The sequence below is a fragment of the Culex quinquefasciatus genome, chromosome 3, assembly GCF_015732765.1.
Source record: "Culex quinquefasciatus strain JHB chromosome 3, VPISU_Cqui_1.0_pri_paternal, whole genome shotgun sequence".
NCBI classification, from domain to species: domain Eukaryota; kingdom Metazoa; phylum Arthropoda; class Insecta; order Diptera; family Culicidae; genus Culex; species Culex quinquefasciatus.
This window is the reverse complement of record NC_051863.1, coordinates 76299541-76312920: the sequence shown is the minus strand read 5'-3', so window position 1 is coordinate 76312920 and position 13380 is coordinate 76299541. Positions and strand designations below refer to the sequence as shown.

General features: G+C 35.7%; 1 protein-coding gene across 2 annotated transcripts in view; it reads left to right on the top strand.

Annotated features, from left to right (window-relative positions):
• The window catches only part of LOC6032775 (atrial natriuretic peptide receptor 1), a 142535-nt gene that overhangs the window by 116000 nt on the left and 13155 nt on the right, over positions 1 to 13380 (top strand). For both annotated transcript variants that reach the window (XM_038260421.1, XM_038260420.1), the window contains 6 exons: positions 7140 to 7284; positions 11330 to 11629; positions 11692 to 11827; positions 12374 to 12585; positions 12648 to 13143; positions 13205 to 13360. In XM_038260421.1, coding sequence (XP_038116349.1) covers positions 7140 to 7284; positions 11330 to 11629; positions 11692 to 11827; positions 12374 to 12585; positions 12648 to 13143; positions 13205 to 13360 — 1445 coding nt within the window. The remainder of the gene's footprint in view (positions 1 to 7139; positions 7285 to 11329; positions 11630 to 11691; positions 11828 to 12373; positions 12586 to 12647; positions 13144 to 13204; positions 13361 to 13380) is intronic.

Sequence of the window (13380 nt, the reverse complement as noted above, 5' to 3'; positions counted from 1 at the left end):
TATTTCATTCACTATATGTGACGCATCAACATTTCTCTCAATCTTTCTTTTCGGCGATTCAACTAAAATTTCTGTTTTCTCGTTTTCTCTCTTTTTATATTTGTTAAGAATTGTTTTACATTACAAATTCTTATCAGCTTTGTGGATTTTACTCTTTAACATTCAGCTACTGTTCTGCTTAGCTGCTATTAATTTGGTTTTTTTTTGTAACATTTTTTTTGTGTTGCTTTTTTTTACACAACCAATTTGTGAAAAAAAAACACGAATAATTTTTTTTTGACATTTGAGCTCTCCTCTTTCCTTTTATTTCCTCTTATTTTGATCTCTATAATAACTGTATTTAATGTTATCACCCTTTGTGACTACCAAACTCTCTTTCATTCTTTTTCGTCAATTTCGCAAAAAAAATCTTGTCTTCCTTTATTAATTTATTGTTCCCTTTCCTTTATTATAAGATCTCTTTTTTTCAAATTCTTATCGCCTTTGTGTATGAACTGTTTTGCTTAACTGTTTTTTTTGTTTATTCTTTTGCATCGGTTCTTTTTTTTTTTTTGTTGTTTATTCTTTCTCTAAACCAAGACCCATTCGAAAACTGAACTATGTCCAACATAATATTGCTTTTTCAAGCCATTATTAGCGGAGATTGAGGGCATTCGCTCAATCACCAAATTCAAATGTTCAGAAAAATTGTGCCGAATCCATCTTCGTTCAATGAAATTTTTCGTAGGTTTATAGTTCCTGTACCAGGTCAAAGATCATGATGTGTAAATGCTAACATTTCATCATTTTTCATGGCCTGTTGTCAAACGGAATTAGTTTTGAACGAAAAAAAACATGCCAAAACTGCAGTAACCAACAAGTACACGCTTTGCACCGCCATCATCATCGTTAAATAGCTTCAAAACACTCCATCGTTATGCAAATTTGGATTAATTACGATTGAGGCACGAATCTACTCGCAATCGTAGCAATCCAAGCCTTCTCTTGGTAAGGATTCACTAATATCCTGGTCACGCGGTGCTTGAGATTTTTTTTCGTTTTGTTTTCTATTTCATGAAGCCAAAGACAGTCAATCGGATGCTACCCTATAATTTGCGACTTTTTTTTATTATTAATCCTGACCGGTGTAATTTGGACTCGCATTTAACTTCAAATTCAACAATTCCAGATTCAATCCGTCGGGGCAGTCGCCAACCTACTTAACAGTTCCGAGTTTTGTTATATCACTTTGTTGTCCTGTTTGTTATCATTGGTGATTGGGGGCTTACGCCCAATCATCTTGTTGATTTAATATCCAATTCTTTAACTTGTTTAGTTAGTTGAGGCTTCCGTCAACTGATTCTTCGTATAGTTGAGGCATTCGTCAACTTTTTTTTATACATATTTAACTAGTTGAGGCTTTCGTCAACTGTTTCATTTTATAGTTGAGGCGTTCGTCAACTTTTTTTTTACATGATCTCATCACTGTTTCTCAATTGTTCAACTTCTCTTCCCTGAATTCCTCACTAACTTACCCACCAACTGCGCCATGTAGTAAACACCACTTATCGCAAGCACAATCGTTTATCGAATGGCGTTCCATCGAGAAAGTTTCCTTTTTTCTTCTCACTCTGCTTGTTTGACATTTATGCCCTTTAGGATTCAGTTTGAGTCCCTTCAGGAACACGCGAGTTTCGACTCTAACATTTCAAATGGCCAAATATAATTTGTGGCACTAAGTTCACATTGAATAATTCATTAGCATTCGCATTCGCATGGAGATGGTGATCTTAGCAAGTTGCATACTGGATTTCATCATGCTAATGCGATGATTGTCCAGTACACTGCCGTTTTACGGCGATATGATGTATACGCCATTTTGGACATTTTCAATTTTATTGTACAGTCTGATAAAGAATCTTTAAAGCTACCTCCTGACGAAAGAATTTTTCAAAAAACTGCTCTGGGGCCCATTTTATTAAGCAAACAAACAATGATGTATACGCCAATTTTACTGGTCATGATGTATGTATACATTGAGAATTAATAGAAGTCAAATTCAATACTGTTTGAATGTTGATATGAGGGTTTTGGGACCAAATCAAGACTGGGCAATATTGTATTACATTATTTCGATTTAATTACTGAGGGGACGTCCATTACGCGTCATCCATAAAGTACGTCACGTTCTGAGGGAAGAGGGGGGTTTTGAGCAAGCGTGACATTGCGTGTTAAAAGCATAGGGAAATCGTGACAAAGGGGGGTGGAGTAAATTTTGGCTGATTTTAATGTGACGTACTTAACGGATGACACCTTATCCACATCCACATAGACACTTTTTTGAAAATTATAGACCCACCCACCTCCCTTGCGGACAATTGTTCATGCGAAAAATGTGTTTATGGAGCGTAGACAATCGCTAAGGGAGCGTTCTTTTATTACGTAACGCAAAAATCGGATTTTTAGACCCCCTCCCCCCTCGTAACTAAATTTCCATACAAATTAAAAAAAAATGTATGGAGCGTAACACGGCATCTGACCCCCCCCCCCAACTGCGTTACGTAATAAAAGAACGCTCCCTAATACCCTCCCCCCCCTTAAAGTATCCACGTGGACAATGCATTAATGGATCCGCTCAGCTGTCAAAATAGCTGGCATAAAAATATAGCTTGCTTTGATCGAGCAATGTATACATACATCATTGGGAAGTAAAAGTAGTGATTTTTTATTGCTATTTTTTCGGCCAAATGATGTTTGTGGTTTAAAATCGTAGATAATAATAAAAAACCAGAAATTTTGTAGGGGCCACATTTTTATTGTACTTTTTAACAGTTTCTACAGAGCAGACCTTAAATAAGTCATTTTAAATTGAAAAAAATAACAAAAACAGAAAATCGTGTCTACAGCAAAATCACCTCAATGGCGTATACATCATATCGCCGTAAAACGGCAGTACAGGTCGCATAGAAATTGATTAATGGGAATAAAAACCAATTCTACCATTGAATAATTCAATCGATAAAGTAATTTTGCATTATATTGACTATCCTCGTCTGCGTTTATATTTAATCCAAAATAGCGTAATTTTTGTTACCCAACATATAAGCAAACAATATTCCTAAATAATAACACGGCGTGTTTTCTGGGCAACCTTAAGGAGAAAAAATAGTCATCGCTACTTTCAAATGTGTCTTATAGGAAATTTTCTCAGCTTTCCAATGCTTCTAAGAGCGAAATGTTTCATCGGGAAATTTCTGAGATATCTCTATTTTGAGTTATTTGTTTTAACATCCTTTATCATTTATTGGAAACTTTGAAATAACAGTTCAGGAAACTTGTCAAATGATGTGTTTCATGTGTCATTTACTCATCAAAATGTGCAAAATAAGACAAGAAACAACTTTGTAGAAGGTTTCAAACCGCTAAACATATCGAAAATAAAGTTTTAACCGAATTTTTGAATATGTGGGATTTATTCAGGAATTAAAATCATTACACTGCATAAAATATTATTTTCACAAGAACAAATAGATTGTTACATAATTGCTGTGTACAAATAACACCGGTCTGCTCTGATACAGCTTGGAATTAGCTGCTGCAACCGAATTTTTTACAGGTTTGAGGTTGATAGGATATTAAAAGATTTTTATGGATAAATATCATGTTTCCTTAATCAAACATTAACCAGCTGCATAGATACAAAACATGTTTAATACTCGAAATTTAACTGCAAACTGCCGTTGCAAGCTTTAGGAGAAATACTTTTCATTAGTATGAAATGATTGTTTTAGTTTTTTTGTATTTAATGATCAAAGATTTACCGATATTTTATAAGTTTATAAGACTGTCATCTTCAATCTCATATTAAAAAAAAAATATTTCGTGATTTTTGTTTAAATAGTTTCGAAAGAAAGTTTCTGTTGGATTTTTTTTGTTAAAATAATATTTAAAAAAATTGTTTGTGACGGTGTTTTCAGCATTCTGAATTGGAAGACTCGAGTATTATTATTATTTTTAAGTGCATGTTCAACAGAAAACATTTTATAAAATTTTATCTTTATTTTATACTCATGAAAATATGACTTTTGAAGCATGCAACAGTAATATGTAGTACATTTTCGATTTTAAATCATATTTGTATTTATGTTCCTGGTTAATGTTTGCTTAAGAAAATGTCTAATTTATTCATTAAAATTCAATAATACCATTAACAATCACAAACCTGCCAAAGTTTCGGTTGAACATGCTAAATCAGAGCAGACACGTTATATTTGTACACAAAAAATATGTAATTATCTAATGATTCTTGTAAAAAAAATATTTTTACACTGTTTTATGATTTTAATTTCTGAATAAATCCCACATATTCAAAAATTCGGTTAAAACATAATTTTCAAAATGTATAGCGGTTTACAACCTTCTACAAAGTTGTTTCTTGTCTTATTTTGCACATTTTGATGAGTAAATGACACATGAAACACATCATTTGATAAGTTTTTTGAACTGGTAGTATAGAATTTCAAATAAATAATAAAGGAATTTAAAACCAAAAAACTTAAAATAGAGATATCTCAGAAATTTCCCGATGAAACATTTCGCTCTTAGAAGCATTGGAAAGCTGAGAAAATTTCCTATAAGACACATTTGAAAGTAGCGATGACTATTTTTTCCTGATAAGTTTGTTCTAGAAAACACGCCGTGAATAAATAAATAAATATTATCTGAATTAAACTTTGACATAAAAATTACAGAAAAGCTAATTAGTTCAATATGAATAAGAAGGTTGAAATGAATTTAATTCTCTCATAGTTATTTTTTGTATAATTTCAAAACATTGATGCCATAAAGGTAGGAAAATGTATACTTCCGCTTGTATATCGGGAATTCCCGGGAAATTTACAAATTTTCCGGGAAACGGGAATTTTTTTTCCGGGAAATCCCTGGAATTTCCGGGATTTTTTTTCCCGGGACGGGAAATTGGACGCTCTAGTCAGTTCCCTCCTTTACAGAAGGGAAAATTCAACTTTGAATCAGCAGTCAAGCGAGTTTTTTTTATTTTATCCGTGAATTTATATAACACATGGAAACAAATCAATTCAAATGTCGCTTATCCAAATCCAAAACTTATCTAAATTTTACATTTGCTGTTGTCATTTTATTTGTTGTTGCTTCTTGTTTTTAAAAGATATTTTCAAATAATTTTTTAAAGCTTTTCTGATCATGTCATATTAAATAAAAAGAAATATATTTATATAAGTTTATTAAATTTGAATCACTTTGTAGTTCATTTCAAATCCAAATCACTACAAAGAACAAAAAAACTTATTTTAATTCTCTTTAAGCAATTTAAAACTTGTCGTCCTTGTTTAGATTGAAGAGTAGATTATCATCAATTAATATGATTGAGCTAATTCTATGATTTTAAACTTGAACAACATAACAAATATAATAAAAAACATAGATTTTATGACTGTTTCATAAATTTCCCGGGATCCCGGGAATTCCCGGGATTCCAAAAATATTTTTCTCGTTTCCCGGAAAATTCAAAACCCGGGAAATTTGGACGCCCTAGGAGCAACGTTTTGAACAAAAGACCCATATCAGGTAATCCTAGTCAGCCGAATACTTAAGTTCTGGAGTTTTTTTTAAAAAAGGTTCAATAAACCAAATTTCCAGTTTTTGCTTTTTGGGTGTTTCTGAAACCGCCTTGAGTCAGGGGTATTAAAAAACACTCAAAAACTTAAAATTTGGTTTACTCGAGCAGACGGAAATAACTTGGGAATACCATTTTTTGATATTTGAAAATACTAAGCCAATAACATTTTATGTTATTTATAACAAGATTGGTTATTCGCCGTTATGTTTTTTTTTTGGATTGTTATTGTAATAACAGACTTATAACATTTCAAGTTATTCTTCGAACAAATCTTTGTTTTTATTTTTTGTTATTTTAACAACGAATCCGATCATCCCAATAACAGTTTGAGGTATTCTTGCATAGCAAAAAATGTTATTCCCAAGTTGTTCTGGCTTTCAATCAATATCAGACCGATAACAAATTTTGATATGATAACATAAACTGTTATTGAACTCTTATGCAAAAATGGATTTTGCAAGAATATTCCATAACACTTTCTGTTTTTTAACAGTATTTGTTATTGAAATGGCATGTATTTAGTAATTACCTTCTGTTCGGGTATTGGACCATTTAAAATAAACTCCAGAGTTAAGAAAGTTTTTCTTTTTTTTAAGAAGGGAAAAATCAGCTTATGCCAGCAGTTATCACAACCGTGCCTTATTTCGAAAATTGTATATCATTATGCCAAATGACCATTATGCCAAATGGCCGTTATGCCAAACGTCATCAGGGGCAGTAAAGTGGTTTAGAATTTTGAAAGCAAAAATGCCAGCCAAAATGGCAGTGATAATGGCAGAAATCAAATTTTATGGTAAAAAACAGAAAATAAAAAAAAAAAGAAAAAAATGTTTTTTTCATGATTCGATTATCCGTCCCATACACACCTTGGATAATCGAAACTTCGGGTAATCGAGGCATTTAAAAGCAGCCGAATTCCATCTTTTTTTCTGCCATTAGGGGCGCCTCCAGTCAAATTTTCATATTGAGAAGTTCAATACTATTTTTATTTACACTGGGACACTGAAATGTTTGGTTGACTTTCGAGAAAAAGTGCAAATGACTTGAAAAAAGAAAAGGGCGCTTCAAAATTGAGCCAATAAATTGATGAAATTTGGGCTTGTTTGGTCAAAAATATAGTTTAACTTGAATATATTATAAAAACAAATAAATTAAAGCAAACAGCTAAGTAGATGTCATCTACTCTAATCCACCCATAAGCACAACCCTGATTCCATATAAAAATTTGAAGTCCCGAGATTTAATCATCTTCCATCATAAAGATCCCCAAATGTTTTGATATTATCTGATTATTTAAGTTTTAGTACAATTTGCATCAATTTTTTTACATTCCGAATGCTCTTCTTAACTGAAGTTCAAAGTCCTGTCGCCACCAATCAAACTCAAGGCGCTTTGGTTGTTTTGAAAAATTAATTGAGAATTTAGCTTGCAGAAGTTGTACAATAATATTTTTCTCTAATTCCGTTTTTCGTTGTTTGTCCCCCGTTCTCCTCCCCTAATACAGCATGGCCGCCACGAAGAAACCGCCGTGGTTCGTGAAGAACGACACCGATGAACGCAACCAGAAGGCCAAAAACGCTTACACGGCCCTGCTACAGGTGGTCGCCCGGCAACCGGAGGACGAAGAGTATCGGCGCTTTTCGGAAGAGGTAAGTTCCACGCTGGCCGGCCATGTCCAAAGCGAGAAAGCCAATTCCTGGAGATTGCTTACTTGGGCAGAAAATAACGTATCAAACCAGTCAATCGACAGTGGGTGGATATCATTTGCTCCTTTTTTACGAGCCCACCTAAACGCGACCGATGCGAAATTGGCTTTTTCCCTTTTTTTGCGCCAGCCCTGTAAGATCCTTCAAAGAATTCGAAGGCAAGCGTTGGCGTGTTGACGGCGCTTGCCGGTACATATTATGCTCAGTCACACGCGCGCCAAATTCAGGGGAAACTATGCTGGACTTTTTGCTGGTATGTAGTTTGGGGTAGGTTTGCATAGCAGAAGCATAAAACGTGACAGAAATGCAAACAAATTTCGGAGAGTGTGATTTCTGGCACCGCAAGCTCACTTTCTTTACGTGAGGAGGTGGTGTCGGTTGGGAAAAATGTGGAAATATTCCATAAACAACAGCAAGTCGAGAAAACAAGGAGAAAAGGTTTTAAGATGTCACGAAGCTAAACATATTAAATTATAGAGCGGAATTGATGTGCAAAGCCAGAGATCTCACTTAATTCTTATTTTGGGAAGCTGGAAAATGTATCAATATTGAAAAACATAAGAGCGCGTTAGAGGAAGCTTGAATACATGTAAAATTTTAATTATAAATTTCTTGCAGATATAACAACATAAATAATGTAGCTCAATTCTTCAACATCGTTTCAAAATTGACATTTTAGACATTTGTTCTCATCTTTATTACATATGAGCAGTTCTATCAGATTTCGGTCAATCGATTTTTTTTTGTATTTTTAATCCGGCTGAAACTTTTTTGGTGCCTTCGGTATGCCCAAAGAAGCCATTTTGCATCATTAGTTTGTCCATATAATTTTCCATACAAATTTGGCAGCTGTCCATACAAAAATGATGTACGAAAATTCAAAAATTTGTATCTTTCGAAGGAATTTTTTGATCGATTTGGTGTCTTCGGCAAAGTTGTAGGTATGGATACGGACTACACTGGAAAAAAATGGTACACGGTAAAAAAAATTTGGTGATTTTTTTATTTAACTTTTTATCACTAAAACTTGATTTGCAAAAAACACTATTTTTATTTTTTTATATGTTTTAGAGGACATAAAAAGCCAACTTTTCAGAAATTTCCAGGTTGTGCAAAAAATCATTGACCGAGTTATGAATTTTTTAATCAATACTATTTTTTTCAAAAAATCGAAATTTTGGTCGCAAAAATTTTTCAACTTCATTTTTCGATGTAAAATTGAATTTGCAATCAAAAAGTACTTTATTGAAATTTTGATAAAGTGCACCGTTTTCAAGTTATAGCCATTTTTATGTAACTTTTTTCAAAATAGTCGCAGTTTTTCATTTTTTTTAAATAAGTGCACATGTTTGCCCACTTTTGAAAAAAATATTTTTGAAAAGCTGAGAAAATTCTCTATATTTTGCTTCATCGGACTTTGTTGATACGACCTTTAGTTGCTGAGATATTGCAAGGCAAAGGTTTAAAAACAGGAAAATTGATGTTTTCTAAGTCTCACACTAACAGCCCACCATTTTTCAATGTCGATATCTCAGCAACTAATGGTCCGATTTTCAATGTTATAATATGAAACATTTGTAAAATTTTCCGATCTTTTCGAAAACAATATTTTCAAAAAATTTAAACCAAGACTAACATTTTAAAAGGGCGAAATATTGAATGTTTGTATTGAAATAAGAACTGATTAAAAAATTTATGACTCATTCAATGATTTTTTGCACAACCTGGAAATTTCTGAAAAGTTGGCATTTTATGTTCTCTAAAACATATCAAAAAATAAAAAAAAATTAAAAATAGTGTTTTTTTGCAAATCAAATTTTAGTGATAAAAAGTTAAATAAAAAAATCACCAAATTTTTTTTACTGTGTATCATTTATTTCCAGTGTAGTCCGTATCCATACCTACAACTTTGCCGAAGACACCAAATCGATCAAAAAATTCCTTCAAAAGATACAGATTTTTGAATTTTCATACATCATTTTTATATGGACAGCTGCGAAATTTGTATGGAAAATTATATGGACAAACTAATGATGCAAAATGGCTTCTTTGGACATACCGAAGGCACCAGAAAAGTTTCAGTCGGATTAAAAATACGAAAAAAATCGAATGACTGAAATCATAGAGAACTGCTCAGGTTTATTATTGTCTGTCTCTGTAAACATACTTTTTAAATTAAATATAAGTTGCAGCTAACTAAATACAGTGGACTCTCTCATTGTCGATATTGAAGGGACTGACTGTCGAGATCGGGAGGTATCAAATTATAGAACAAAAAATCATGCATGCTTCTTGAAGGGACTGAAAAATATATTGACAGCTGGAGCAATATTGGTATCGAGAAGATGGACAGCCAGAGAGTCGACTGTATGTATTTTATTTTCTTGTTTTGTTTTCAAGAGCATTATTTTTTTTGAATAGGCATGTGCAGCATGAGGCATAATGCTCAATTTGAAACAATAAATAAACAGTAATAAAAAAAACTCTATTAAAAATCACGAAAAATTAAAGAACTGTTCTGAGACGGTAAAACTGAATTTATTGCTGCTGCATAAAAGCTAAAAATTGCAGGTAATATGTACAAGAAGAAGCCCTAAATTTCTATGTGTCAATATGGGTAGTTGGCGCCGTCGCTCCGTTTCACACTATCGTACACTTAGGAGCCCAGGGCAGCGAAGTCCTTGTAGATAAAAGGAAGACACTAGCAATAGTGGTCGACAGCTATAAAGTCAACTTCGTTGTGTACAAGAAACAATCCGCTCTAATTTTCCATACTACTTTTGATTGCACAGGTTTTTTTGAGATTTTCTAGTGTTTTTTCCCCATAAATGCAAAAAAAAACCTAAAATTTGTGAAACAGTGTTATCTGTGGACTACAACCTTTTGTTCAACAACTTTTTCAAGTCATACAGCACAGCAATGTTTTCCCGCTTCATAGCAAATAAATCTTGTTACTCGCAAACTTTGTACCTACCTACATTGGGCACCCCAATTACATTTATTTGCAATATATGACGTCGTCAATCTCGGGGGAAACATGATTCACCCTACAGTGTTGTCGACAAGCTAGAAAATTGATAAAATGTAGACTTTTTTTTCGCCTTTTCATTCGCGGAAAACATATTGAGAAGAAAAGTTTTACTCCCTATGTCGCGTTGAGGGTTCCGCGAGGATTTTCCATTTGCTGGCAGTTCTTTTTTTTTGTCACAATAACAAGCAGAGCCAAACATATAACTCCCGGCTAGTAGAGGTATAGAGATAAAAGAATTTTTCCAGTTTGCCTCACAAGTTTGGCGAAAGTTGTGGGTGGTTCGTATACCGCCGTATATTCGAAGAACTCAACTAGAAACAAAGTGGAAATGTTTGGCGAGGAGCTCGTTGTAGGAAGATGAAGTTGTTCCTCTCTGGAGCATTGTTTGTTGATGAAATTTATGAGCAGATGAAAGGTACGGAAAATTTTATATTTGTGGCAAACCAACTTGGATCAAATAGGATGGAAAAATGGCATGTCTTTTTTAAATAAACTTTTTTTTTATCAGAAAGGTCGTTCTAATGCTCATCAAACGATTTATAGGACTGTATTTCCGGAAGACATTTTTATTATAAGTTTCAGTTCAATTTCATTTATTTTTTATAAATTTCACAAAACCCTTTATCTTAGCACAGTGTTTCCAAATCATCAATCTTCATGAGTTATCGGTAATGTTCTTCGAATATCTTTTTTCAGATCTTGAAGAGAAAAGTTCAACTTTACTATTCATATTTTTCGACAATGTTAAACATCAGTGTGAACAAAATCAGCATCCACCTGCGTGCTGAAAAGTTCAACTTTTGGGCACCTTTAGCGAAAAATTAAACTTTTCGATGCTGTTTTAAAATTTGACTCTTATCTTGATATCGATAAGTTGCACACAATACTATTTTGTGTAGGGAGAACGATGTTTCACATAAATCTTTCTGATTTTCAATTTTATTTCGAAACCCCCAGGTCAAACAGCTCACCAAGGCCAACTTCAACTACACGTACGCCGAGGACGAGCCGGTGTCCACGTTCGTGACGGCGTTCTACGACGCCGTGCTGCTGTACGCGTACGCCCTGAACGACAGCATCGCCCTGCTCGGCGAAGAGCGCGCCCTCCAGCAGCCCATCAACGGAACGCACCTGGCCCACCTAATGTGGGGCAAGTCGTTCAAGGGCATCACCGGTAACGTGACCATCGATGCGAACGGCGATCGGCTGTCCGACTACTCGCTGCTCGATCTCAACCCCAACACCGGAATGTTTGAGGTGATTGCGAATTTGCCCGTCGAGAAGCGTCCGAATCACATAATGTTTGGGATATTTTCCAGATCGTCGCAAACTATTTCCACGACGGGGGCCTTCACTTTGTCGAAGGCAAGACGATTCACTGGTCCGGCGGGAGGTTGACTGCTCCGCCGGATCGACCGACCTGCGGTTTCGACGGCTCTCTATGTCCCGATAAGTGTGAGTATTATGTCCGAATGCAAGGGCTCTGAATTCTGATTGGTTTGTGCGAGTATCATTCACGACTCTCTTTTTTGCTCTCCCTCTCTCGCTCTATTCAGCTCGTATTCGCTCACGATTTGATTACATTTAGATGATCCAATCGGCATTGAGTGAATAATCATTACTCATTGAACTGAGAAATCAGTACTCTTGCTCATAATTTCGATATAGTTTTGAAATCGCATTTTATTGGACAATTTAGATTTAATGCTGTTTTCTCTTGTTGTACATCTATCAATCGATGTAATGTTTTATGTTTTGTTTTATTTGAGGGAAAAGCCCTTTTGAGTAGAACGTCTACCGATGACCCATGACCTCAAATAGGTACAAAACCTCTTACTTTTTTTATTAATCAACAGATTTTACAATCCAAATGACATAGAGGATATTTACAATCAAACTTAAGCTAACATATTAAACTTAATGATTTGAACATTGAATGTCAGCGACTTTTCGGTTGGGTGTACCATTTTCTCATGGTTTTTCTACTAACTCCCTTTCCAGCCCTTCCCGGGTACGCCATTCTGTCGCTGATCCTGGGCGTGTGCGTCATCTGCATGGCGATCGCGTCGATCCTGGGCTACCGGCACTACAAGCTCGAGGCGGAAATCAACTCCATGACATGGAAAGTACACGCGAACGAAGTGCTCTCCTGCAATCCTAGTCACGGCCATCGGGGCAGCATGCACCTGATGGCCAAGCGTGGCAGTCAAGCCGTAAGTAGACGCGCCGAGCCTCCCCGTAGTAATTTATGAACCAATCCATAGTACGATTTCAGACTATCTACTCCGAAGACCTTAATTCGCTACCTGGTGACCGGCAGATCTACATTCAGTTTGGATTCTACAAAGGTTGCAAGGTTGCAATCAAAAAGATCAACATCCACAATCTGAACCTGAACCGCACGATGATGCTGGAGCTCAAGCGTATGAAGGATCTCCAGCACGATCATCTGGTTCGGTTTTACGGTGCCTGTCTCGATCCCAGTCCGGAGCCGTTCGTCCTGACCGAGTACTGCCCCAAGGGCTCGCTTCAGGACATCCTGGAGAACGAAACGATCAAGTTGGACTGGATGTTCAAAATATCGCTCATGCACGACATCGTCAAGGGCATGGCGTTTCTGCATTCCACGGAAATCCACTCGCACGGTGCCCTCAAGTCGTCCAACTGCGTGGTGGACTCGAGGTTCGTGCTCAAGGTCACCGACTTTGGGTTGCATCAGCTGCGCAAACCAACCGAGGAGCTGGACCAGGAGAGTTACGCCTACTGGAAGAGTAAGTTATGCCACAATTTGGAATTTATTGAGGGATCGTAACAATTGCATCACATTCGCAGAACTTCTCTGGACCTCCCCCGAACTGCTGCGAGATCCTCACCATGACCCGGCCGGAACTCCCAAGGGCGATGTCTACTCGTTCGGCATCATCGTGCAGGAGATTGTGTCAAGACAGGGGCCGTTCTACACCGGAGACGATGAAAAGTCGCCCAAAGGTAAGTGTTGCACCAAACTT